At 55.3% G+C, this 22,675-nt stretch overlaps 1 protein-coding gene across 2 annotated transcripts in view; it reads right to left on the reverse strand.

The window, feature by feature from the left end:
• PSD2 (pleckstrin and Sec7 domain containing 2) overlaps positions 1–21,462 on the reverse strand; it is a 49,883-nt gene extending 28,421 nt beyond the window's left edge. Inside the window, exons 1-5 of one of the 2 annotated variants that reach the window (XM_033181030.1) lie at positions 21,278–21,462; positions 13,587–13,739; positions 7,237–7,657; positions 3,743–4,192; positions 3,132–3,326 (exon numbers count right to left, since the gene is read on the reverse strand). In XM_033181030.1, the coding sequence (XP_033036921.1) occupies positions 3,132–3,326; positions 3,743–4,192; positions 7,237–7,607 (1,016 nt within the window). In that variant the 5' untranslated portion in view covers positions 7,608–7,657; positions 13,587–13,739; positions 21,278–21,462. Of the gene's footprint in view, positions 1–3,131; positions 3,327–3,742; positions 4,193–7,236; positions 7,658–13,586; positions 13,740–20,912; positions 21,081–21,277 lie in introns of those variants that run through there. The other variant, XM_033181031.1, reaches the window with a different exon arrangement.
• Positions 21,463–22,675: the final 1,213 nt, after the last annotated feature.

A 22,675-nucleotide genomic window follows, 5' to 3' on the forward strand; every position in this document is an offset into this window, starting at 1 on the left:
TCCAAGAAGCTACTAGCAGGGCCATGTGGCCAGAACCTAAAGAACAGGAATGGGGCAGCAAGTGATGAGGAGGGGACCAGGGGAAGGATCAGGACTTGATTCAGAAGGGTTAAAGCAGGGATGGGCAGTCTGTATTTTGGAATGCGCTACTTGCTAAGTGGAGACCGACAGGAGGACTGCCGTAGTTGTCCAGATAGAGATAGATGGGATGGGGAGAAGAGAGATTTAGGGGGCAGAACCCACAAGACACAGAGATGGAATGGACATGGGGCATGACCAAGAAGGCGGTCCTCTGCGGGAGAGTCAGACTTCAGGACCAGGCATCCATGTGAGAGTCATCAATCCACAGCTGGTCAGTAACAGCTCAGGGTGGGGCTGAGCCCATGCAACAGGAGAGGGCACATATAGGCTGGCTGGCCCAGAGCCCCAAATTGGGTTGGGAACCCAGGAGCGAGCCAGCAAGAAAGCTGAGAAACAGCAGCCAGAGGTGGGGTGTGTTGTCCTGCAGGCCAACCAAGACAGTATTTCAAGAAGACTGGCATGAGGAATTCTTGTCAAAAACTAGAACAAATTTCTACCTGATTCTAATTAAGCCTGGAGCTCACTGCCCATTTGCAGGACCCATGGGAAATAGAGAAACATGTTAAATAACAGCATGAGGATACCACATCTGAACCGTGGAACATTCTTTAGGACAAGTGGCTTGGTTTCTTCAACAAATACTCAGCATTTAAGAAGGGAGGAGCACTGCTGAACTGCTGAACTGTTGTTGATTCAAAGAGACTTAACAGACCAATCAGCCAAGCGCGATGTGTGGACCCTGTTTGAATCTTGATTTCAATAAACCAACATTTTTGAGACAATCAGAGAAAATTAAACACAGTCTGAATGTTGGAGAGATTAAGAATTTTTTGTTCATTTTGTTAGAAATTATAATAGCCGGGCGCGGTGGCTCAAGCCTGTAATCCCAGCACTTTGGGAGGCCGAGACGGGCGGATCACGAGGTCAGGAGATCGAGACCATCCTGGCTAACACGGTGAAACCCCGTCTCTACTAAAAAATACAAAAAACTAGCCGGGCGAGGTGGCGGGCGCCTGTGGTCCCAGCTACTCGGGAGGCTGAGGCAGGAGAATGGCGTGAACCCGGGAGGCGGAGCTTGCAGTGAGCTGAGATCCGCCACTGCACTCCAGACCGGCGACAGAGCAAGACTCCGTCTCAAAAAAAAAAAAAAAAAAAGAAATCATAATAGAGGCCGGGCGCGGTGGCTCAAGCCTGCAATCCCAGCACTTTGGGAGGCCGAGACGGGTGGATCGCGAGGTCAGGAGATCGAGACCATCCTGGCTAACACGGCGAAACCCCGTCTCTACTAAAAAATAGAAAAAAAACTAGCCGGGCGAGTTGGCGGGCGCCTGTAGTCCCAGCTACTCGGGAGGCTGAGGCAGGAGAATGGCGTAAACCCGGAGGCGGAGCTTGCAGTGAGCTGAGATCCGGCCACTGCACTCCAGCCTGGGCGACTGCGAGACTCCGTCTCAAAAAAAAAAAAAAAAAGAAATTATAATAGAATCATGATTATGTAAAAAAAAGATCCTTATCAGTTGGAGATACATACTAAAGTATTTATAAATCAAATGATAGAGTGTCTGAAATATGCATTACAATCTTCCAGCACATGAGAAAAAAGCTGCGGGTCATCGATGAAATGAGAACGAAGAAATAGTAACTTTGAAACCCAGTAATGGGTATATAGAGGTTTGATATTTTTTTCTCTGCTTTCGTGTTTGTTGAAATTTTCATAATAAAAAGTTTAATTAAAGAAAAAGAAAGAAATGGCCAGTCTCACGGAAGCTGCTGAAGGTGCTAAGGTGAGGCTTGGGAAGCAGCCACCAGATTCAAAAACACAAGGCCACCAGTGACGTTGGCACAAGAGGTTTCTGAAGTCGGTGTTTGGGGGGGGAAACCAGTGTGGAGGGGCTGAGTGTGGAGAAAGAAAGGGGATAGAGGCCACCCCGGGCAGAAAACCCAAGAATTTTGGCTAGAGGAGTAAGTGGGGCTGAGAAACAATTTTTGTTTTTCAGATGGGAGAGACTTGAGCACAATTAGCTGCTGGAAGGAGTGGTTGAAAAGATGGGAGAGGGCAGGGGCCCGCCACCAAGAAGGCTCCTGAAAGGATGGCGTTAGGTTTGGGGGTCCAGTCCAACAGAAGAGGTGAGGGCATCTGAATTGTGATTTCTGGGCTGGTGCGGTTGTCAGGGACCCGGTGCAGGAGCAGCGTGGAGGCTGTGGAGGGTGGAGAGAGAAGTGGAGGGAGAGAGAAGAGGAGGGAGAAGAGGAGGATCCAGGACCTGAGCTGCCCTCAGGGTGTCCTGAGGCCTAAAGCCTGCCTGTCACCTCCCACTCATGGGCAAGGGTCTGGACTGTCTCCCAGCCCTGTGAGCAGTGCTGCAGGGCTAGGCCTGCTCCTGCACAGCTCAGAGCCTTAATGCGGATCCTGGGAAGCACTCCAGGTAAAAGGACCAGAGGCAGGTGGCAGGTGAACACACCAGTGGTCAGAGGTGCGCAGGATGTGCCGGCAGACTTCCTCGGTCCTGCAATCCCGCCTGTCCCCTGGTCCCCCTTGGGGCTCTCATCTAGCCAGTTCCCTCTGCACCCGGTCTGAAGGCCAGGGTGTGGGCTTTGGGGGCTTCAGCCCCTTCAGCTGGTCCCAGTAGACAGTAGTGCTTAATGAAGGCCAGGAGCCCTTTCCTGAGCTCTGGGTCCCAGAGGTGTCCCCTGAGGCCCAGGTTCTCCCCTCTCCCTGGCCCCATTAACTGGGCCCAGCTGCTGCCGGCTTCTCTGTCCTCATATTCATGGTGGCCCCATAACCACATCCCACATCCCTCACCCCCAGCCCCGAGGGGCCGCCCTCACCACCCCTCCCCAAGAGCATCAGCCTCGCCCAAGCAGCCCAGAAAGGAAACAGATTTAGGGCGAGGCCAGGAATGAGGACAGTGGCGGGAGGAGGTGTCCTCGGGGAACTGTTAGGAGCCACCCCCCAGCACAAGGCACCCCTGAAAAAGGTCACCCACAACCCCTTGAGGCTGAGGAAGACACGAGATTTGCCCGGGGTTGGGGGCGGGGGAGACCACACTCACTTCTTGCCCAGCTGCCGGGCCACATCGCAGCGCTGGAAGCCCTCAAGGTGGTAGAGGCGGCGTGCCAGCCGACGAGCAGCTTCACTGACCCCCTGGCACCCGTTGGCCAGTGGGTCTGCACTACCAGGCTCCAACCCCTCCGAGCTGCTGAGCTCAGAGTCTGAGTCTGACAGGCCATCCTTCAGGCTGGGGTCACTGCAGATGGAAGGTGGGTGGAGGAGTAGGGTCAGAGGCCCAGGGTCAAAGGCCCTGGAGGAGGTTGGGAGGTTTCCCCAGGCCACTGCAAACCAGGTAGGGGCCAGAATAGGGAAAGAAGCTCCACCGCAGCAGGAGGGAATGAAATTAGACTTTCAGAAGAGCCTCTCAAGTGAACTCACAGCATAGTTCCCTGACTCCCCACTTCTACTGGGGCTGAGAAGGCCTGGAAGAGCAGAATGAAACCTCAGGACGCAGGGTGGGAAGTCTGGATGCAGAGGGTGGACCAGGTGACCTTGAAGAGGGCGTGCTGACTCTGGATACTGAGTCACTCTAATCTGCTTTGCCCACTCTGGGTCTCAGTCTCCCTATCTGCTCAGTGGTTCTCCCAGCTCCCAGCCTGGGCCCTGCCTCACCTGGCTGAGTTCAGCAACTTGTCTGTGTCCTCCTCGTCATCATCCTCGTCCCCCTCTGGGCCCTGGGGGCCATCTTCATGGAATCCATTGGGCATGGCCATGAGAGACAGGCGGCTTAGGACGTTCTCAGAGCGGCTGCTGGAGATAGAGCGCCGCAGGGGGCTGCCCAGCTCCCCATCACCACCAGCTGCCCCCGTGTCCCCCTCAAACCCCATGTCCCCAATGCCCAGCCCAGCCCCTGGCTCAGGGCTGTCACGAGCCCGTTGCTGGATGAGGGGTGTGAGGGGGGCCTCGAAGCTGACGCAGCTGTCACTCTCATCGGTGAGGCTCAGCCCATCTAGGGAGTCGAGGCTGCTGTACTGGGTGCCCCGCAGCAGCTCTGACTCCAGAATCTTCTCAAACGTGGCACTGAAGCCATCCCGCACATCTGGCTCCCCGGGACCATCCAACCTGTGGGATGCAAGGAGCCAGTCACCATCCTGCCAAGGTATCCCCAGTACAGGTGCTGGTGACTGCACTCATCTGTGCCTGGGAGCCCCCTAGGGGCACACCACCCCCCCATCCTATTCACTTATCCCTTCAGCCAATACTGACTGAGCACAGGTGCCAGACACCGGGCTGGGTACTGGGAATACTGCAGGGAAAAGAGCAGACCTGGGGCCGGGGCCATAGTGGGCATCAGATATGTGTCTAAATGAATGAGTGTAAGGCCTCATCCCCCAGCCCGGCATAGAGGGCTGCTTCCTCCAGGCTCTCAAAGCAAGGTGAACATTTTCCTATCACAACCAGTGTCACACTGGGTCATAATATTGCTCTTCCCACAACCTGGGAGGTTCTTAGCTCGACCAAACACATCCCAGCTGTCAGGTCTGGCCTCATTGCCACCTCCTCAGAGACAGCAGGGGAGGCAGGCCTACAGAACACTGGCCTCCTGCTCCAGATCTGTTTATTTACTCCTCAGACCTTCCCGGCATGTAAGATTCTGTCTTTTCTCCTGTTTACTGTATGTTCCCCAGCTCCAGAACAAAAGCTTTGCAAAGCCAGGGAGCATCCCCACACAGAGTAGGTGCTCGGAACATCTAGCTGAACGATGTGCTGGGTGAATGAACATGTGCTTTTCAGCCCCATGGCCCCACCCATGCTTTCCAAGCCCTTGCAGGACCCTGTGCTGTCCCCCAAAAGAGGCCTTTGCACTTGCTGTTCCCTCTGCCCAAAGTGTTCTTCCCCAGCTAAAACCCTCCTTCCACATCCCTTTCTCAGTGAGGACTGCCCAGACCTCCCAATCTAAACCATAAGCTGCCTCCAAACACCCCAGCCCCTTTTTTCCTACTTTTTCTTCCCCAAAGCACTTATCTCCTTCCAACATACTATATAAGTATTCATTGTTTTAATATTTATCGTCGGTCTCCCCACTAGACTACAAGCTCCATGAGAGCAAGGGGTTAGTATGTTTTGTTCATCTCCAGCACCTGGAAGACAGCATCGCACACAGATGAACTGAGGAGGCTGGGAAGATTCTTATCCACCAGAGACACGAGCAGGTACACAGGGAAGGAAGGAGAGACAGACTGAGAGAGTAAGACCATGAGAGTGGGACAAGAAAGAGACAGAGGAAAGGGATACGAGAGGACAACAGAGACAGAGCGTGAGAGAGATAAAGAAAGAGCTAGACAGACAAGGATAGAGATGGAAGATACAGCCAGCAACAGGAAGAGACACAAGGAAAAAACACAGCAGGCTGAGCCTGGCCCATTTCAGATGAACCGAGGCCCATGATGGGCAAAGAAGCACACCCCTCCCTCTGCATCAGCCTCCCCTGAGGCTCTGGTTATGCCCTACTTTCCCCCAGCCCCTGCTGCGTAGCAGAGACTGAGTTGTATTTGGAGGACTGGGAAGTGCCCCTGCCCCTCAAACATTTCCTTGGCCCCCCAGTGCCTAAGATTCTGTCCCAGTATGCTTCCTGGAGAAGGCACTCCCACTCCAGCCCCGCAGGAGCTGAGACTGCAGCCTCATTAGGCTCTCTCCTGCCAAGGAACAAAGTGGGGAGGGGGACAGAAATCTAAAAGGCACAGAATGCCTGGCAGGGGCTGGGGTAGAAGTTTCCTCTACTGACCTCTGGAAGGAAAGGAGGGGAAAGAAGGTCCATTGCCCTGGCCACCAGGGCAAATACCCAAAGTCAGCCCAGTAAAGACACCTCTGCCAAGCCTGTGCTGGGCACTAGAGACATCCAAACAAGACAGAGCCCTGCCTGCGGGGAGCTCTCAACCCAGGGTCAGAGCCACCAAAGGACCCCCCATCTCCCACCTCCTCATGCAACTGAGCAAGCCTGAGGAGTGGCCCTGATGGGAGCTTGAAGACCATCAGTCCAATCTCCAGGCCTCCAACTGCCCCCAGCCTCGCCATCCCAAGTAAAGATGCCACCTCAATACGGTGTGCTCTAAGAAGCCCCAGTCCCCTGCCCCCACCCCGCTGCCAGCTATGGGGCTGCCCTAGACCCTGCCTGGATGGAAACACGCTTATGGCCATGGCACACCCAGTGACACAGACACGCAACCCCACATACTCACATTCCTGCCCACGAAGACCTAGAGACACTTATCCCTACATAACATGTACATGCGCCCAAATGTGCAGCCACAAATGTCTAGGCCAGGGGCACCAACACTCCCCGCCCACAGCCACCATCCCCTTGCATACCAACACGTTCACACATCCCTGTGCATACACGACATGCAGGGCAAGCACACACTCATGCCCCCACACACGCTCACACACTACCCGTACACTGCCTGTTCAGGCCAGAGCCTGCAACTACGCACACTAAGACTTCTAAATGCCTTCTTTTCTCAGCCCACCCTGGTGCCTTCTAGACATTTCTCTGTCCCTTCCCTGCTCTGCTTGTCCAACACACCCCCAAAACTCCAGGTCTCTCCACCATCTGCTGAGGACAATAGAAATTGGGCTGTAACTCCAACAAGCAGGACTGAAGTAGATCCCTGGTAGAACTTCCCGATGATTACTGCAGGTGAGAGTAGCTGAGAGGGATTAAAGCCCAAAGCCTGCTTTCCCGGAGTCAGATGAAGGATTTGGGAGAGTCTCATTTCCAGGAAGCAGAGGGATGAACCAGATTAATTTTCACATTGGGCATTTTAAAAGGACTTGGAATTCAAATGCCCAGCCTGGGATGGAGGGAGGGCAGCACTCCCCACCCCCCACAACCCACATAGAAGCAGCTCATGATGGCACAACCTTTACCCCCCAATCTGCTGGCCTTTGAGTTCTCCATCAAAGTCAGTCTGTGGTTCTGACAAACCACAGACTGACAGCAGCTCTGTTCTTTCAAAACACCCAGAATCTGGGCAAAAGAGGGATATGAAATCCCCATTTTATGTATGAGAAACACAAGAACCAGAGAAACTAAGTGGCTAGGCCCAGGCCACACAAAAACAGAGTAGCCAAATGTGGTGAGCTCCCATAGCAAGACATCCACTCACCCCAGCTGAGGGTCCTCAGCATCTGGGCAGAGGCTTCTAGAAGCATCATCTCCCTCTGCCAGCACGCCAGCCCTCCAGGGCCTGGACCCTGTTGAATCTTCCAGAATGTTCAAGTCTGGCCCCAGGGCTAGGCCATTGGTGAGAGAGAGGCCAAGGCTGAGGCCACGGAAGACCATGTCTGGGTCCTTCGTGGGTTCCTCAGTGTCCGCTGGGGTGCCCATTCGCTCGTGCCCTGGGCTGCAGAGGCTGCTGTTCAGGCCCTCACTGGCCATTCCATTCCGGACCCCCAGATCCTCCTCAGGCTCCAGGCTGGGGTCATGGGTGGCATCGCCTTCCTCAGGCACCGCAGATAAGAGTTTGTCCTCCTCCATGGCAGCCACCGCTTCCACCTGTCCTGGCTGCTCCTGGGACTCCTCTAGACCTGGCAGCGGGTGGAGAGAGGAAGAACCAGTCAGACAGGGCTGGGGCTGGGGGGCGCCTGAAGTCCAGCAGGACCAGTGGCAGAACAGCCTGCCTGGAAGTGGGAGATGGCCGAGACGATCTCCTCGGGGCCCTTCTGGCTGGAGTGTGGGTTTGGGCCATGGTGCTCTCACTGCCTTGTCCAAGCAGCCACCTCACCTCACCCTTGACCCTGGCCAGCCCACTGTGCCCTAGTCCCTGCCCTTCCTGTTACCTTTTGTGTCTCTGCTGTGCCCGCCAGAGTTCACCAAAGCCCTCTGAGGAAGATCCAAGTGGGGAGGAAGTGGAGAAGGGTCCAGCAGGGCCCCCACCCATTCCTGCTGGTGAGTGATGGTGACAAACCACAGACTGACAGCAGCCGGTCTCCTAGCCTCTTCCCGCGTTCTTGCCCTGGCTCCAGGAGCCAGAGATGAGAGAACCTTACCTTTGTGGTTAATGGAGGGAACTGGGCTGGGAGGCTATCTTTAAGGAGGCGTTCAGAGAGGAGGCAAGGAAGTCAACAGACGCAGCCTAATTGGAGCAGGGCCCACCCCAGAAGCCAAAGTGAAGCCTGAAGACAGCCAGGGATAGCCCAGCGTGGGGCGCTGTCCAGGGTGCTGGGCGGGCAGCGCCACCCGGGAGCCTCTCAGAGCCCAGGCTGCCTCCACCACACACACAGCCCAGAGCCCCAGTTGTCTGGGAGGAAGGGGGAGGCCTGGGGTTCCCCTCTACTCCCGGGCCCCTATCAGAGCTCGCCCACCTGCAAGGAAGGACTCATGAGGAGACCGCCAAGGGGCACTCTGGGGAGAGCACTGGAAGGAGAGTCAGGCCCTGCTCTGCCCAACTCCCTGCATGACCTCGTGTGAGTCCAGGTCAGGCCTCCTCACTGGGTCTGTTTCTCGTCTGTAAAATGAGGAGACCCATTTACCCATCATCTTCACCTCCACTGTTTCAAACGGGCTGGGACCAGCCCACATTTCCCAAAGGCTTCCTGCCCAACCTAATCCCAGATGGAGAGGGCAGATGTAATGTGTAACAGGCTGTGTTCTGGCTCTCTCCTCCTCCCCTCTCTGCCCCTGGCCCTACCTAGGCTAGGCTAACCCCCTCCCCAAGTGTCCTCTGCCAGTGGGGACACAGATCAGCCCCTCCAAATGCCCTGGAGAGAAGCAGGAATCTGGGCCATTTCTCCCAGTTCTGGCTGGGCCACTTCCTTCCTCCCCTTGTTGGGCCTTGGCTACCACTCTGCTCTGGAGAGGGATGCTGGGGGTTCAGGAGAGGCTGCAGGAGAGGGACTGGCCGGCCTTCTGGGCTGCAGCAGAATGAGCTGCAGGGGCAACAACAGGGATATAAGTGAGCTCAAACTTCCTATACTTGTCTGGTCATAAACACCACCTGAGGGACTTGGTACAATGCAGATTACCAGGCCCTGCCCCAGACCTCCAGAACCAGAAGCTACAGGGAAGGGGTATGGTCCTCTGTGATTCTTACAACGAGGCAAAGTGTGGGAACACTGAGGTAGGCTCCAAAAGAAAAGTCCCACTTAAAGAACAAGAGCCTGGGGAGGGAGGTGGGTCCTCTTCTCAGGAATTCTGAGCCCTTGTGGGAAGCTCAGCCACCACAGTCCAGTTAAGATTATTTAACCTGGGTTTTCAAATACGGAGCAGAAAAGAGGAGGGCAGAACAGACAGACCTGGGACCCCCGCCCATTTACACTGACCCTCACCTCCTAGAATTTTGATGACTGCATAAGGGAGATTTTTACTTTAAAAAAAAAAAAAAAAGCCCACAGACTTTTAAACATCTGAAGAGCTAGGCTCTAAAAGATCTGGGCCCTGATCCTAGGACATCGGGGACCTCCAGGGTTGAGCACTGAGTAAGAATTCTTTCTGGTCTGCCCTCAATCCCTGCTGCTGTACTTGCTATTTCTTTTTTTTTTTTTTTTTTGAGACGGAGTCTCGCTCTGTCGCCCAGGCTGGAGTGCAGTGGCCGGATCTCAGCTCACTGCAAGCTCCGCCTCCCGGGTTTACGCCATTCTCCTGCCTCAGCCTCCCGAGTAGCTGGGACTACAGGCGCCCACCACCTGGCCCGGCTAGTTTTTTTTTTGTTTTTTTTTTTTTTTTAGTAGAGACGGGGTTTCACCGTGTTAGTCAGGATGGTCTCGATCTCCTGACCTCGTGATCCGCCCGTCTCGGCCTCCCAAAGTGCTGGGATTACAGGCTTGAGCCACCGCGCCCGGCCTGTACTTGCTATTTCAATCCGTTCCCTCTGGTCTTATACTCAGGAGGAAAAACAAGAAGTCACCTTCTCAACTGAGACTCGACTGAGGGTGGGGGGAGGGGGGGCATTTAGAAAGGAAAAAGAAGTGGGAGCTTTTGGCCTGCTGCCTGAGTTCCAGTTCTCTGACCTGCTTTCTAGCCCAGGGGCCTAGATGAGCATTGGCTTGAGCCCACCACCTTGAGTCAGGGCTCTGCCTAAGCCTCCATGAAACCTGAGGTTTAAGAGTATCAGCAGCTTCACTTGATGCTTAGCCTACACCAGCACCAAAGCTAGAATTGTGGACAGATTGAGGACCTCTTGGGAGACCCCCTCCACCCCACCACCAACTTCCAGCAGCTGCCTCGGGCTAGCTCCAGCCCTACCTGCCCTGCTATGTCCTGCTTTAGCAGGGAGCAGGATGGAGGTCCTGCCAACACCAGGCACTGGGCCATGTCCTTTGTTTCTGGAGGTGGGCAGACAAGGGGCAGCATTGAGTTCTACTCTGGGCGGGGGGCCCAGAGTCCCTGCCTGGACTGCAGACCAGCTGAGCCCAGAAGTAGCTGAGCCAGAACCCCCTCTCTTGCTGAGTCCAGGGGAGGGCAGCATAGAGGGGAGGTTTTAGAGCAGAGGTGTAAGACTATGCCCCATGTGCTCACTTTGAACCGTTGTGTGTCCTGGGACTCATCATTGCCCCCTCTTGCCTTTGTGAGCCAATCTACAGAGTGGGAGTATCACCTCTGTTCTCCCCCAGGGCCAGTGGGAAACTTAATGTCATGAACACTGAGAGAGCTAAGGTCCAAGGAAGGGCAAACTCACCACAAGGTTAAGGATGAAAGGCAGCTGTGCTCCACTCTTTCTACCACCATATTTGACAAATGAGGAAGGCTGAGGCACAGAACCCAGAAAGGCTTTACCTGAGGTCCCACAGCGTAGCTGTCTCTAGAACCCAGGAGTAGCCTCCCTCTGCAGCTAGATGGGCTGAAGACGCAGAATGAGCCCCCAGTTTCCCAGGACCCCCACCAAAACCTCCCAGGAGATCAAGGGCCCAAACCCTCAACCAAGAGAGTTGGCCCAAAGCAGTGGCCCTTCCCACCTCCAGTCCTGCTGGCGAGAGCAGGGGAGCGGGCGCAGCTGGGCCACTGGGCACACATCCCAAGGAGACGCCTGCAAATGACAGGCTGACATTGGCCAAGATCCCTCGCAGCCTCTCTTGGCCTGATCCAAGTCCCTCTCCAGACAGGGGCTCCCACTAGCCTCAGCCCTTGGAATGACCTTGGGCTCAGCAGCCTCTTTTCAGCACCAGCTGAGGTGGGTCCTGTAATGATAGTGGCCAGAACAATTTTCTCTGATCCCAGTCCCTTCTGCATACCAACTGCCAGGGCTGAGTGTACTTCCTGGGTCTCAGCTCTCCTGAACAACTCTGTCCCCCTCCCCACTCTCCCTGTGGCAGCTGGAGGGAGTTGCAAAAACACAAACCTCCCTCCCTCCTCATAGTCCTCTAACCATTTCTCTTAGATTAGAATCCAGTCTCCCCAGCATGGCCTGAAAAGGTCCTGCAGGAGCTGGTTCTGCTGCCCTCTACCCCATGCCCTCAGGCTCTCCCACATCAGCCACAATGGCCTTCTTTCTGCTCCCTGAGTTCATTCCCACCTCAGGGCCTTTGCACCAGCTATACCCTTGGCCTAGAATGCTCTTTCCCTAGATCTTTAAAAGAGCCTCTTCTGCCACTCAGGGCTCAACTCCAACACTGCCTCCTGAGAGAGGCCCTCTCTGACCCCTGGCACTCCATCACACTCCTCCATGGAGCACCATAGCACTCAGTAGAACTGAAGCTCCCTTTTCTATGTGTTCACTGATTCCCTGCCCATCTCTGTACTAGGATGTAAGTTCAGTGAGGGTGGGGACTATGTCATGTTCACGGCTGTCTCCTCAGAGTCCAGTGCAATGCTTGGCACACAGTAGGCACTTTAAAAGTATTTGTTAGATGAATAACAAGGATTATCATCATGCCTATTTGTGGCAGAGACTAAGAGAGGTTGAGGAACTGCTCAGAGTCACAAAGCTGGAAAGCAGCAAGGCTGAGATTCTGATGGAATGCTAGACTGTCAAGGAAATAATCTTACAGACCCTTTCTATGGTGGGATCCAAGCCAGGGACTGTGGGAAACCCAAGGACAGGGCTGGAGGTGGGGGCCCACCAGGGAGGGCTCCAGGGGCCAGCATGCTCTGTAAGACAGAGGGGCAAGTGCATGGGTGCAGGACCTGAAAGCAGACATACAATGCAGGCATGGGTTGGCACATGCACACATGCCCAGACACACACGCACGTGCACACACATGCACACACACGTACGGGCATACACATGCACACACACACAGACACACACACGCACACAGACACACACACTCACACGCACACACAGAGGGAACTGGGCAGCCGCTAACGAGGCAATCCCCCTGATTTGCCTGGAAAGGTGGACAAGGCACCGGCAGTCCTAGGGGCAAGGTTAAGGGCAGTAAGATCTACATCATCGGGCATCCAGGTCAAAACCATCCTGAGTATGCAGAAGGGGCTGGCATCAGAGAAAATTGTTCTGGCATGTATGTCAGTGTGGTGGCAAGGCTGAGACCACAGCTGACCCAGGGAAGCAAATCTAGGAGCACCAGGACCCTCATTTTGCTTCCAGTGGGCTAGGGGAAGTTGGGCACAAAAAACCCCTCTCTGGCCTCATGTCCCCACGTGCACCATCGATCCCTAACCAGTTCCAAGTCCTGGACCTCTTTGTACACTTGATGGAGGATCCTGCCCCGGAAATCTCACAAATGTGTGCAATATTTAGAGTATATCTGGAAAGGCTCAAAGCTCCCTATCCATCCTTAATTCCATACCCTAACCTGGACGATCTCCAAGGACCTGCCATCTGACATTGGATACTTGGAGAGAGTTCCATGAGGGCTACTTGGCAAAGAAAACCTTCTTGGACCTATTCTCTGCCCCCTGGAAACCTACCCTGAACACCCCCATTGGCTCACTACTCTTCCCCAAAATCCCTACCCAAAATTCCCTGGACCACCCAGATTTTAGCACATGAGCTAGCATCTTCAGACACACAAACACATGTGAACACACATGAACATACATGACACGCACAGACACTTAAAAGATGATTGGTGCAAACAGGTGGCATGTAGGGAGTATTCATAACAGACCCTGAACAGCTATGCCCCCACTCCGCCATGGGGCCTAGGATGGCCAGGCCTAGACTGCTCCAGGGCTCCACAGGACCTGCTAGGCCACTGGCAGCATGGGCAGTAGGGTGCTGCCAGGAAGAGTCCTCAGCTGGGATCCCCTTACCATGCTCCCTTGTAGCCTCTGCTAACCAAGAGGCCTGGAGTTAAGGATCTTCCCACCTCCAAGAGCTCCAGGCCCCCTCCCTAAGCCCAGGCCAGCCTCCTCCATTTCCCAACTGCCCAGGGAGATGCCCAGGATAATTTGGAAGGGATGCCCACCCAGGAGCCTCGGGAACTTCCCAGATTCCACATCCCAAAATGACCCCAAACCCTCTTAACCCACTTGGTCTTCCCAGCTTGGACCGCCTTGTGCTGCAAGGGCCTCAGACTGGGACAGTCCAGGAGAGAGCGGGTCAGTGCCCCTACCTGTGTGCTCAGAAAGACCTGGCTCCAAATCCAAGCTCTGCTACCCACGAGCTGTGTGACTTCAGGAAAACTGCCCACCTCTCTGAGCTCGGTGTCCTCCTCCATAAATGGGGGATGCCGACAGCATTTGTCCTCTCAAGGCACCTGTGAGGACTAAAGGAGACGGCATGTGTTCAGTGCTCAAGGGAGGGCTGCTGCCTCCCAAAACCTTCTAGGGGTTGCAAGGAACCAAGCTGGCTACCCCCAGAGGGGCCATGCCCGGGACAGCAGCACACAGCACAGGCCATTCAGCCGGCACCCAGTGGATATTCGTCCTTGGCAGCTGTCAGAGCAAGTTCTGAGGAAAGGGCTTCAGAAGCCCAGCCTGAGGGTAGAGGCAAATGAAAGACTCCCGTGGGGCCAGGAGGGGAACCAGAGAGGGCACCCTCTCCCTTTCTCAAGGCAGCTGAGGTCCCTATTGTCCTACCCTCCTAACATCCTCACCCAAGGCCAGGTTCACTCCTATCTTTCCATCTCAGGACACACAAATGTAGGGCAAGGGCCAGGAACCTACGCCCCCTTTAAAGATGCCCATCACCTTTCAGGTAATGCCAGTCTGGAGTGATGACCAACCCCCACCTGCTTTCCTTCTCTCAGTGTGACCACCAGGGAACCAGCCCTTGCCTTGGGTTCATGTTCTCATGGCCAGGCAAGCAGAATCCCCCGGGCTGCATGCACAATGGCATCTTAACCTGCGTGTGCTCTGCTGGGATTCTCAGGGGCCCTTGGGGCTCGTTCCACAAAGGTCATTCCTGGACATCTCCCAGCTTGCTTCTCTCCCCAACCCTCCAGCCAACTGGTATCTTCATTTGCTTAGCATTTGCATACATCTGCATGCTGGTTGAAGAGCCCTTAACACTAATGAAATCCACAATGTCTGCTGTCAAATTTCAAATCATGTTTACAGCTGGTGACTCTATGCCCAACTGACTTCCCTACGGGGTGAACCCTCAGTTATCAGGAACCACAAAGGACTAAGGTGTCTTGGTCAAGAGAGTCCACACAGCCAGAATGACCACTGGGCCACCTTCCTCCAACTTCAGAGGGCACTGGACTCACACTGCTTCAATCCACAGGCTCATGGAGCCCACAGGCTAATATGAGCCTGTGGGTTGAGGGTTGAATCCTGAGAGCTACAATGGACTGACCAAGTGCAAATCCTCCCAACCAGCCCAGCCTCGGATACAACACCTGGGCAAAGGCAGACCTGAGAGAGCTCCACCTCTGAGCAGCTCCCCACAGTCTGCTTCAACAGCCAAGAGACAGAAACCAAGAAGCTTCCTCCTCCCTTCTCTCTGCCCGGTTTTCACATATCCTACACCCTCTAGGTCCTCACATTCTCTGTCCATGCCCCCCAACTCCTCTCCTTCTCTGCCTCCCCCACTGTGACCTTCCTCCCCACCCCCTCCCCAATCTCTGTGTTATATAGCTTCTCTTCATCTCTCCCTAGCCGAGTCCTCCCTTCCTCTCCCTCCTCTTCCCTATCCAGTCTTGTCTCCTCTTTAGGACTTCAGCTCAGGGTCTGCAGGTTGTGGCCTCCTTGATGAAAATACAACAGCATGTAGTAGGAAGTAAGCGTGTGTGAAAGGGGCTGTACTGGGCCATTTCACTGTCACCTCCTCTCTCTTGCCTATGGCCCACTGAAGGGAAGTCAGGCACTCTAAAGCCTCACCCATCCATGGGCTGTACATGGGGCAGTAGAGAGAGAGGGGACCCAAGAGTGATGCCAATATTTGTGCCCTGAACAACTAGAAGGATGGAGTTACCACTCAAGAAAGGAAACTGGGTGGAGCAGGTTTGGGGAGGAAAATAAGGGCAAGTTGAGGGGGGGTGCCAGGCAGACAGGAAAGTTGAGACGCTGTATTGGCTCCTGGAGCTCAGGGGAGAGGTTGAGACTTAGGATTTAAATTTGGAAGCTGGCAGTACATAGGTGGTACTTAAAGCCACAAGACTGGATGGGATCTGTATGGAGGAGTGGAGATAGGGGAGACAGCCTGTGCAGGGCAAGTGCTGGGGCACCCTGATATCAAAAGGTGGGAGGGGGAGAAGAGGAACCAGCAAAGGAGGCTGAGAAGGAGCAATCCACAAGGTAGGAGGAAAACAGAAGAATGGGTGTCCTGGAATCCAAGGAAGATATTTCAAGGAAGAGGAAGACTGGACATGTCAAATGCTGCCAATAAGCCTGAGAATTGACCACTGGGTGCAGCGACAGGAACATTACTGATAACCTTGAGAGGAGAGGTCAGCGGAGTGGAGTCCAATAAGAGTGGAGTCAAGAGAGAGGGGAGGAGAGGATGTGGAGACAATGAGTCTAGACAATCCTTCTGGAAGTTTCTCTGCAAAGGGGACGAGAGAGATGCAGCAGTAGCTGGCTGGAGAACACAAGAGACCTTTTTTTTTTTTTTTGAGATGGAGTCTCTCTCTGTCGTCCAGACTGGAGTGCAGTGGCGCAGTCTCAGCTCACTGCAACCTCTGCCCCCTGGGTTCAAGCAACTCTCCTGCCTCAGCCTCCCAAGTACCTGGGATTACAGGTGCCCACAACCATGCCCGGCTAATTTTTGTATTTTTAGTAGAGACAGAATTTCATCATGTTGGCCAGGCTGGTCTTGAACTCCTGACCTCAGGTGACCCACCTACCTCAGCCTCCCAAAGTGATGGGATTACAGGTGTGAGCCACCATGCCCAGCCAGAACCATTTTTAAGATAAAAGAAATAACAGCAAGATACCTGCTGATGGGATGCTCTAGCAAAGAGGAGGACCCAATAACGCAGGCAGGGGCCCTGCCGGAGTGATGTTCTCAAGCAGACACAAGGGGCCAGGATCTCTGCACAAGTGGAGGGGTGGCCTTAACCAGGAGCAGGAACGCTTTGCCCACAGAGACAGAAGAAAGCAGAGCAGTGAGTGCAGACACTGGCAGACAGTGAGTATGGCGCTGGGAGCCTCAGGACGCTCTGACTGCTTATATTTTCTCAAAGATTATCCGCTGAAAGGAAGGGTGGGAAAGGCGGGTGGGTGAGGGTAGAAGAGCAAGTGATGACCGGGTGCGGTGGCTTATGCCCATAATCCCAGCACTTTGGGAAGCCCAGGAGGGCAGCCAAGGAGGGTGGATCACTTGAGGTCAGGAGTTCAAGACCAGCTCTGGCAACATAGTGAGACCCCCCCATCTCTACACACACACACACACATACACACACACACAAAGAGCAAGTGTGAAAGAGACATCTAGCACAGGGGAGAGGCAACAACCTCAGAACCTGTGCTGTGCCTGGTGGACTGCACTAAGGACCCACCTGAAGTTCAGAGTTCATGGGCTTGGACTGAAAGTAAGAACAGTCAGGGCAGTGGTTTTGCTCAGCCCCATTCAGCTGCATGTGCAGGAGCGGGGTAGGCCAGGCACTGGATTTAACCAGGGTTGGGGTTTTGCCAAGCAAGTGTGAAGAGGCAAAATGAAGTAAGGGAATTGGGGTCTGCAAGTTAGCGACAGGATTATCCTGGCTTCCACACGGGCAACTGCCATCTGAGCTAGGCTAGCCCTGCTCAGGCCCCTCCCCTGCTGGTGCCTGAAGCCCACCATCCATTCTCTGCTGTGGGCTATGTGTGGCTCTTTTTTCTGCCCACATCTCAAAATGAGCTTCTGCAAGGGGGCCACAGTTGGGGCCACCAAATGAGCTTCCCACACACCATTCCTCTGGCCTGGAAAGCACCTCAGACCTCATACACTCAAAACCTCCATCTCTCTTCCCAAGCCACTACATGAACTCATCCTTCCCACTCTCCCCACCTCCAGTCAGACACAAGGGCCTGTCCATTCTGATTCCTAAATCTCTCCCAGCTCCATCCCCTTCTCACATCCCCCACCAGCAACATCCTCCCAGCAGGGCCACCAAACCACACAACTCCACTCCCTCTATGTGCCACACGCAGCAGCCCCAATCCAGTCCCCCGTGTCTTGTGCTGGGCACTGCCACAGCCTCCTGGCTGGTCTCTTTCCCATGTGCTGGCCCAGTCAGCCCCACTCCATCCTCCTCAGAGTGCCTTTCCAGCACTCCAAACTGCCTCATCATCCCCTCTTCAAAACCCTTCACTGGCTTTGAAGTGCCCTTGGGGAAAAGGCCAACCCCTCAGCCCACATTCCAGGCTAGCTGTAGCCTGGGCCTGCCTTCCTGTCTGGCCCCCCCATGCCCTCTCCCCTTGCTGTGCCTCTCACTACTTTCTCTGGGCCTCTCCTCTCCCGTACCAACAGTACCTGTCTGAGTTGTGGTTCCCCCACCCCCAACCCTGAGGTTTCGAGCTCCCTGGAAGTTTGTGTCTGCTTCTCTATTCTCCAGCATCTGGTCTGATGTAGGGGTTCAGTCAGATTTGCTGACCTGGTGCGCAGATTACCAGGTAGATGAAGCTTCTGGAGGTAGGGAAGGGGGAGGAACAGAACTGAAATACAGGGACCCCTAAGCCAAGTGACCTAACTTAATGCCACCTACTACAGGACAAGCTAATAACAGCTGCCTCCCGATATCATGCACTGATAAGGACATGACATCATCTATGGGATATTCTTGCCCAAAAATGGTTAACTTGACTCTAATCACAAGCAAGCAAGAAGACAAATCCAGAATGTGAGATATACCACAAGGCTTCAAAATTGACAATGTCATAAAAAATTTTTCAAAAAAGCCAGGAATTCATCCAGATTGGAATACTAAAGAGCCATAACAACTAAATGCTATGTATGTTCCATGATCAAATTAAAAACAAAAAAAAAACAGCTATAAAGGACTTTACTGAGACAATTAGAGAAATTTAAATATGGACGACATGTTAGGTTAAATTGGATGATTACTAAACTTCTTGAGTATGATAACAATATATTCTCTTTGTAGAAAAATGTCCCTGTCTCAGGAAATTCATGCTGAAGTATTTAGAAGTGAAGTGTTATAATGTTGGCAATTTACTTTCAAAAGGTTGAGAGAGAGAGAGAAAGAGAGAGAGAGAGAGAGAAACAAATGTGGCATAATGTTAACAATTGGCAAATCTAGGTCTCTAGCTGAAGGGTATGTAGGTGGGTATTTACCATACTATCAGCTTTGACAAGACAAAAAGTAAGGTGGGAGAAGGAAGGGAGTGGAGGGAGACATTCCGAAGAGAGGAGCTCAGAGGTTGGGATTTTGGGGCAGGAGTCAGAGGAGAGGACGTTCCTTCCCCAGGGCAGCCCACAAACCTGAGCAAGAAGAGCTGTGGGCCAGCCCTGGGCTGGACGCTTGAGTTACCCCAGGCCAGGCAGGCACAGCGCTGGAGTGGCTTACCAGCTGAAAAGGGGGCTAGACCCTGAGGAAGCGGACTCACCTGTGGGTAAACCGGCTTAGAGGGACAAGGAAAACAAGCTGGCTCCAGGGAGACTAGGGCAGGAACATGGGCTCCTCCCCCTCCATTGAGCTGTGGCAAGGAGCCAGGTCTGGCCCCAAGCCCACCCAACTCCCCCAAACACCCCTCGAGGGGCGACAGCCTAAGTGTATCCTCCTGTTCAGAGAGCCAGTCTAAATACGGAGCCTCAGACATAAGATGCCGCTCAAAACAGATTTTCCTGGAAAAGACCATCTGGCAAAGGAGGTCTAGAGCATCGTCTGTCACGAGAGGCAGTGTTGATCTCCTGCACGCCAATGTCCGGAATGGGAATGCCTTGATCCCACCTCCCTAGGAAACTCCAGCTTAGTGCTTGTTTTTCCCAAGATCATCCCCTTGCCCGGATGGACAGGCACTCTATCCCACCTCCCACCTCTCTTCTAAGTTGTATCTCCAGGGAAGAAGAGGAGGGGATGGGGACACAGGTCTGAGTATCAGAGAGTTCTGGCAAAGTGCAAATCCTCACTCTGCCACTTACTAACCAGGTGACTTTGAACAAGCAACTCTACCACAAAATGGGAATAAGGGTAGTGCCTCCCTCTAAAGACTGTTATGAAGGTACTTAGCACATATGCTCCATATATGGAAGTTGGGTGAAGTAATGCCCCCCAGCCACTCTCTCTCTCAGTCCTGTCTACAGCAGGAAGTCATTCTTTCCAGCTATCTTTGCTCTCTCCCTTTAGGGAAGACCCTGGGGGCACTATTGGTCAGGTCTGCTTGTGGAACATGCACCCCATAGTTGTCAGGCCAGGATAAGCTGCAGGAGGGAGGCCTCTCAGGGCATCCCTGGGCTGCAGGGTGCAATTCACCCAAGCATTGAGACTTCAACCTCACAAGAGGCACCAGTGAGGGAGGCCTTTCAAGGACAACCCAGTCATCCTCCTTTAGCTGAGCCACACCCACCTACTCACCCCACTGGGTGGGAATATTTTGGGGGCTCTGGCCAAACTCTAGGGACCTGCTATGTTTCCACCAGGACCAAACTTTTCAGTAGCCCCACTCAAAAGCCACTGCTTCCCAGCATATATTGGGAAAAGGGGTTGCTGGGAGGACAGCAGGTACACTTTACTGATTCGGAGATCGAAGGCCCCAGAACTTGCAGCTTCCCTGGAAGACAGGTTCCTAACCTCCTGGGGAGAGGGTGGAAGAATGACAGAATGACTGCATCTGCCCTGGGCCACAGGTTGGGTTTGGAGGCAGTCCCAGCCCAGTGACCGCCCCCCACCCCCAACCACCATTAAGCAGCTCTTGTTTGTAGGATCTAGAAAAAGGAACTGGGGAACCCAGGAAAGTCCAAACCCAGGCTGCCCACCTGCCCTGGCCAAACCCTGAGCCCTCTCCCTGATCCCCATCAAGCTCAGCCTGGCCTATCCCCAGGCTGCCAGGAGTCTTAGGCCCTCTTCCATTGTGACTGCTGCTTCTGCTCCCTGTTCTCTTCCTGGCCCCCCCAAGATGGCCCCAAGACAAAGGGGTGGGCTATGCAAAAACAATGCCCCCAGTGATCATTCCAGGGAGTCCCTGCATTCTCTAGGAATATCTGAATACCTCCTCCGAGGAGGGGGCCCGCTGGGCAGGGTGGTCCACAATCTGGACTCCCTCTGCACCCAGCCCCAGCAGCCCGCTCCTGGGACCCCTCCCTCCCGCTGCCGCCTCGGCCATTATGTGTCTCCTCAGCTCTGCCTGCCACGCCCCCGTGCGAGCCCCCGCTCTAGCTGCAGAACCGAGGAGGCCTGGCCGCCAAGCCGGGCTGTCAAAGTTGGGAAACTGGAAACAGAAATAAATCCTCAAAGCTGCAGCCTCGTGAAGGTGGCTGCCGGCAGGCCCCGGTACCCAACGCCCCGATCCCCGGCTACCAAGCTGCCACTGGCACCCCCCACGCACACGCGTACCCCGAGATTATACAAAAGCGGGGAGAGGGTAGTGGGCCGCGGAGCCGAGAGACAATCGGGCCGGCAGCCCCCACCCTCCCTCAGGCTGGGTTGGGGCTTTCCCGCGGCGCCTCCTCTCCCCGGCCCAGACCCGGCCAGCCCGGGCTTCCTCTCTCGGCCCCATCTCCATGACAACCGTATCCTTCTGATGCTCCAGACGCCGCGGAATTGATCTGGAAATGTAGCTTTGTTAGCGGACCCGGGCGGGCACCGAGGGCGAGGGCGGCGCCCCCCACCCCGCAAGCGGCCCCCTCCCCGGCCGCTCCCGCCCCAGCCTGGCCGCCAGCGGGTAGGATTGGGTCCCGGAGCCTCGCGGCCCCACTCACCGCTGCTGGTCCCCGCCGCGGGTCCGGCCTCTCACGGCGGGGCCATCGGAGGCCGCCGGGCTGCCCGTCCCGCCCCGCCGCCGCCGGTCGGAGCTGCCCGCGCCCGCCCGCGTCCCTTCAGGTGCCGGAGCCGCGGTGTGGAGAGGCTGAGCGAGGGGGACGGACGGCAGGAGGGAGGGAGCGGAGCCGTGAGCTGGAGGAGGAGGAGGAGGGAGGAGCGGGAAGGGCGGGGAAGGGCGGGGGCACTGCGGGCGCGCAAGAGGCGGGCGCGGAGCCGGGAGGGGAGCACGACTCCCAGCCCTGTCCGCCCGCCGCGCAGCGCTCGCCCCGGGACCCCAAGGGTGCCGGAGAGGGCGCGGCCCACCCTGTCCCGCCCTGCCCGGCGCAGGCCCTTTAAGAAAGGGGGGGGAGGGGAGCGCCCGAGGTTCCGCCTCCTCCTAGCCCCGCCGGGCCCCTGCCGTCCTCGAACCCCCTGCCAGATCCAACCACCTCCGCCCCCCAGGCAGGACCCTCCGGCCTAGAACCTGAGCCCTCGGGACCCGCCAGGCCCTGGAGGTGGAGGGGGCGGGTCCTTGTTCAGGGAGTGACCCCTGCCCCCCAACTCCCTGACACACACTCCAGCCCCCGGGAGACCCTACCCAGAGAGGAGCAGGGAGTGCGGGGGACCAAGGTGAAGGATCTCAGAGAGTGAGACTGAGCCCCTGAGACCTAGAGACAGACAGAGGGGAGGGAGACCTGGGCTGTGGGGTGAGAAGGAAACTCGGGACAGAGTGGGAGGGGAGGAGGCTGGAGGGAGGAGAAAGAGACAAAGGAGAAAGATCGTGAGAGAGGCAGGAGGTGAGGGCTGGGTCCAACCTAGAACCCACATCCCAGTGCCAGGTCAAGGGGAAGCCTCCCTGGGCAGATATAAGGAGACAGAGAGAGACAGAGGGTGCCCTGGATGGAGGAAACCATCTCCCAAGCAAGGCACCTGTCCCATGGTGTCTCCCCAAGGGCAAGTCAAGGCCCTGAAGCCCCCCTCTCAGCCCAGGACTCTAATTGAAGAAGAGGGTTGACTGGCTGTACCTGGGCTAGCCATTAAGAACTTCCTGGCTGTGAGGCACCTGGAGAGTAAGAGTCCGCCTCTCAGAGAGGTGTTAAAGGGCCCCCACCCACAGGGATCTAAGGAGGGGGTAGCAGGCCCAGTGCATGGGAGAAGGGAAATCAGGATAGAGTCAGGCCTGGCCACTGGAGGCCACTTTCTACCCCCTCCCCTACTCCAGCCCCTGGGGGGTCACCACACCCAGTTGCTTCCATCTCCAGACCTCAGCAGATGATCCACACTCTGTCCAGTGGGGCCTTGATCCTGCTGCGCTCGGTGAACTCCTACTGAACCCTCAAATTCCTCCTTAAATGCCC

Source organism: Trachypithecus francoisi, unplaced genomic scaffold (assembly GCF_009764315.1).
Source record: "Trachypithecus francoisi isolate TF-2019V2 unplaced genomic scaffold, Tfra_2.0 Lachesis_group2, whole genome shotgun sequence".
NCBI classification, from domain to species: domain Eukaryota; kingdom Metazoa; phylum Chordata; class Mammalia; order Primates; family Cercopithecidae; genus Trachypithecus; species Trachypithecus francoisi.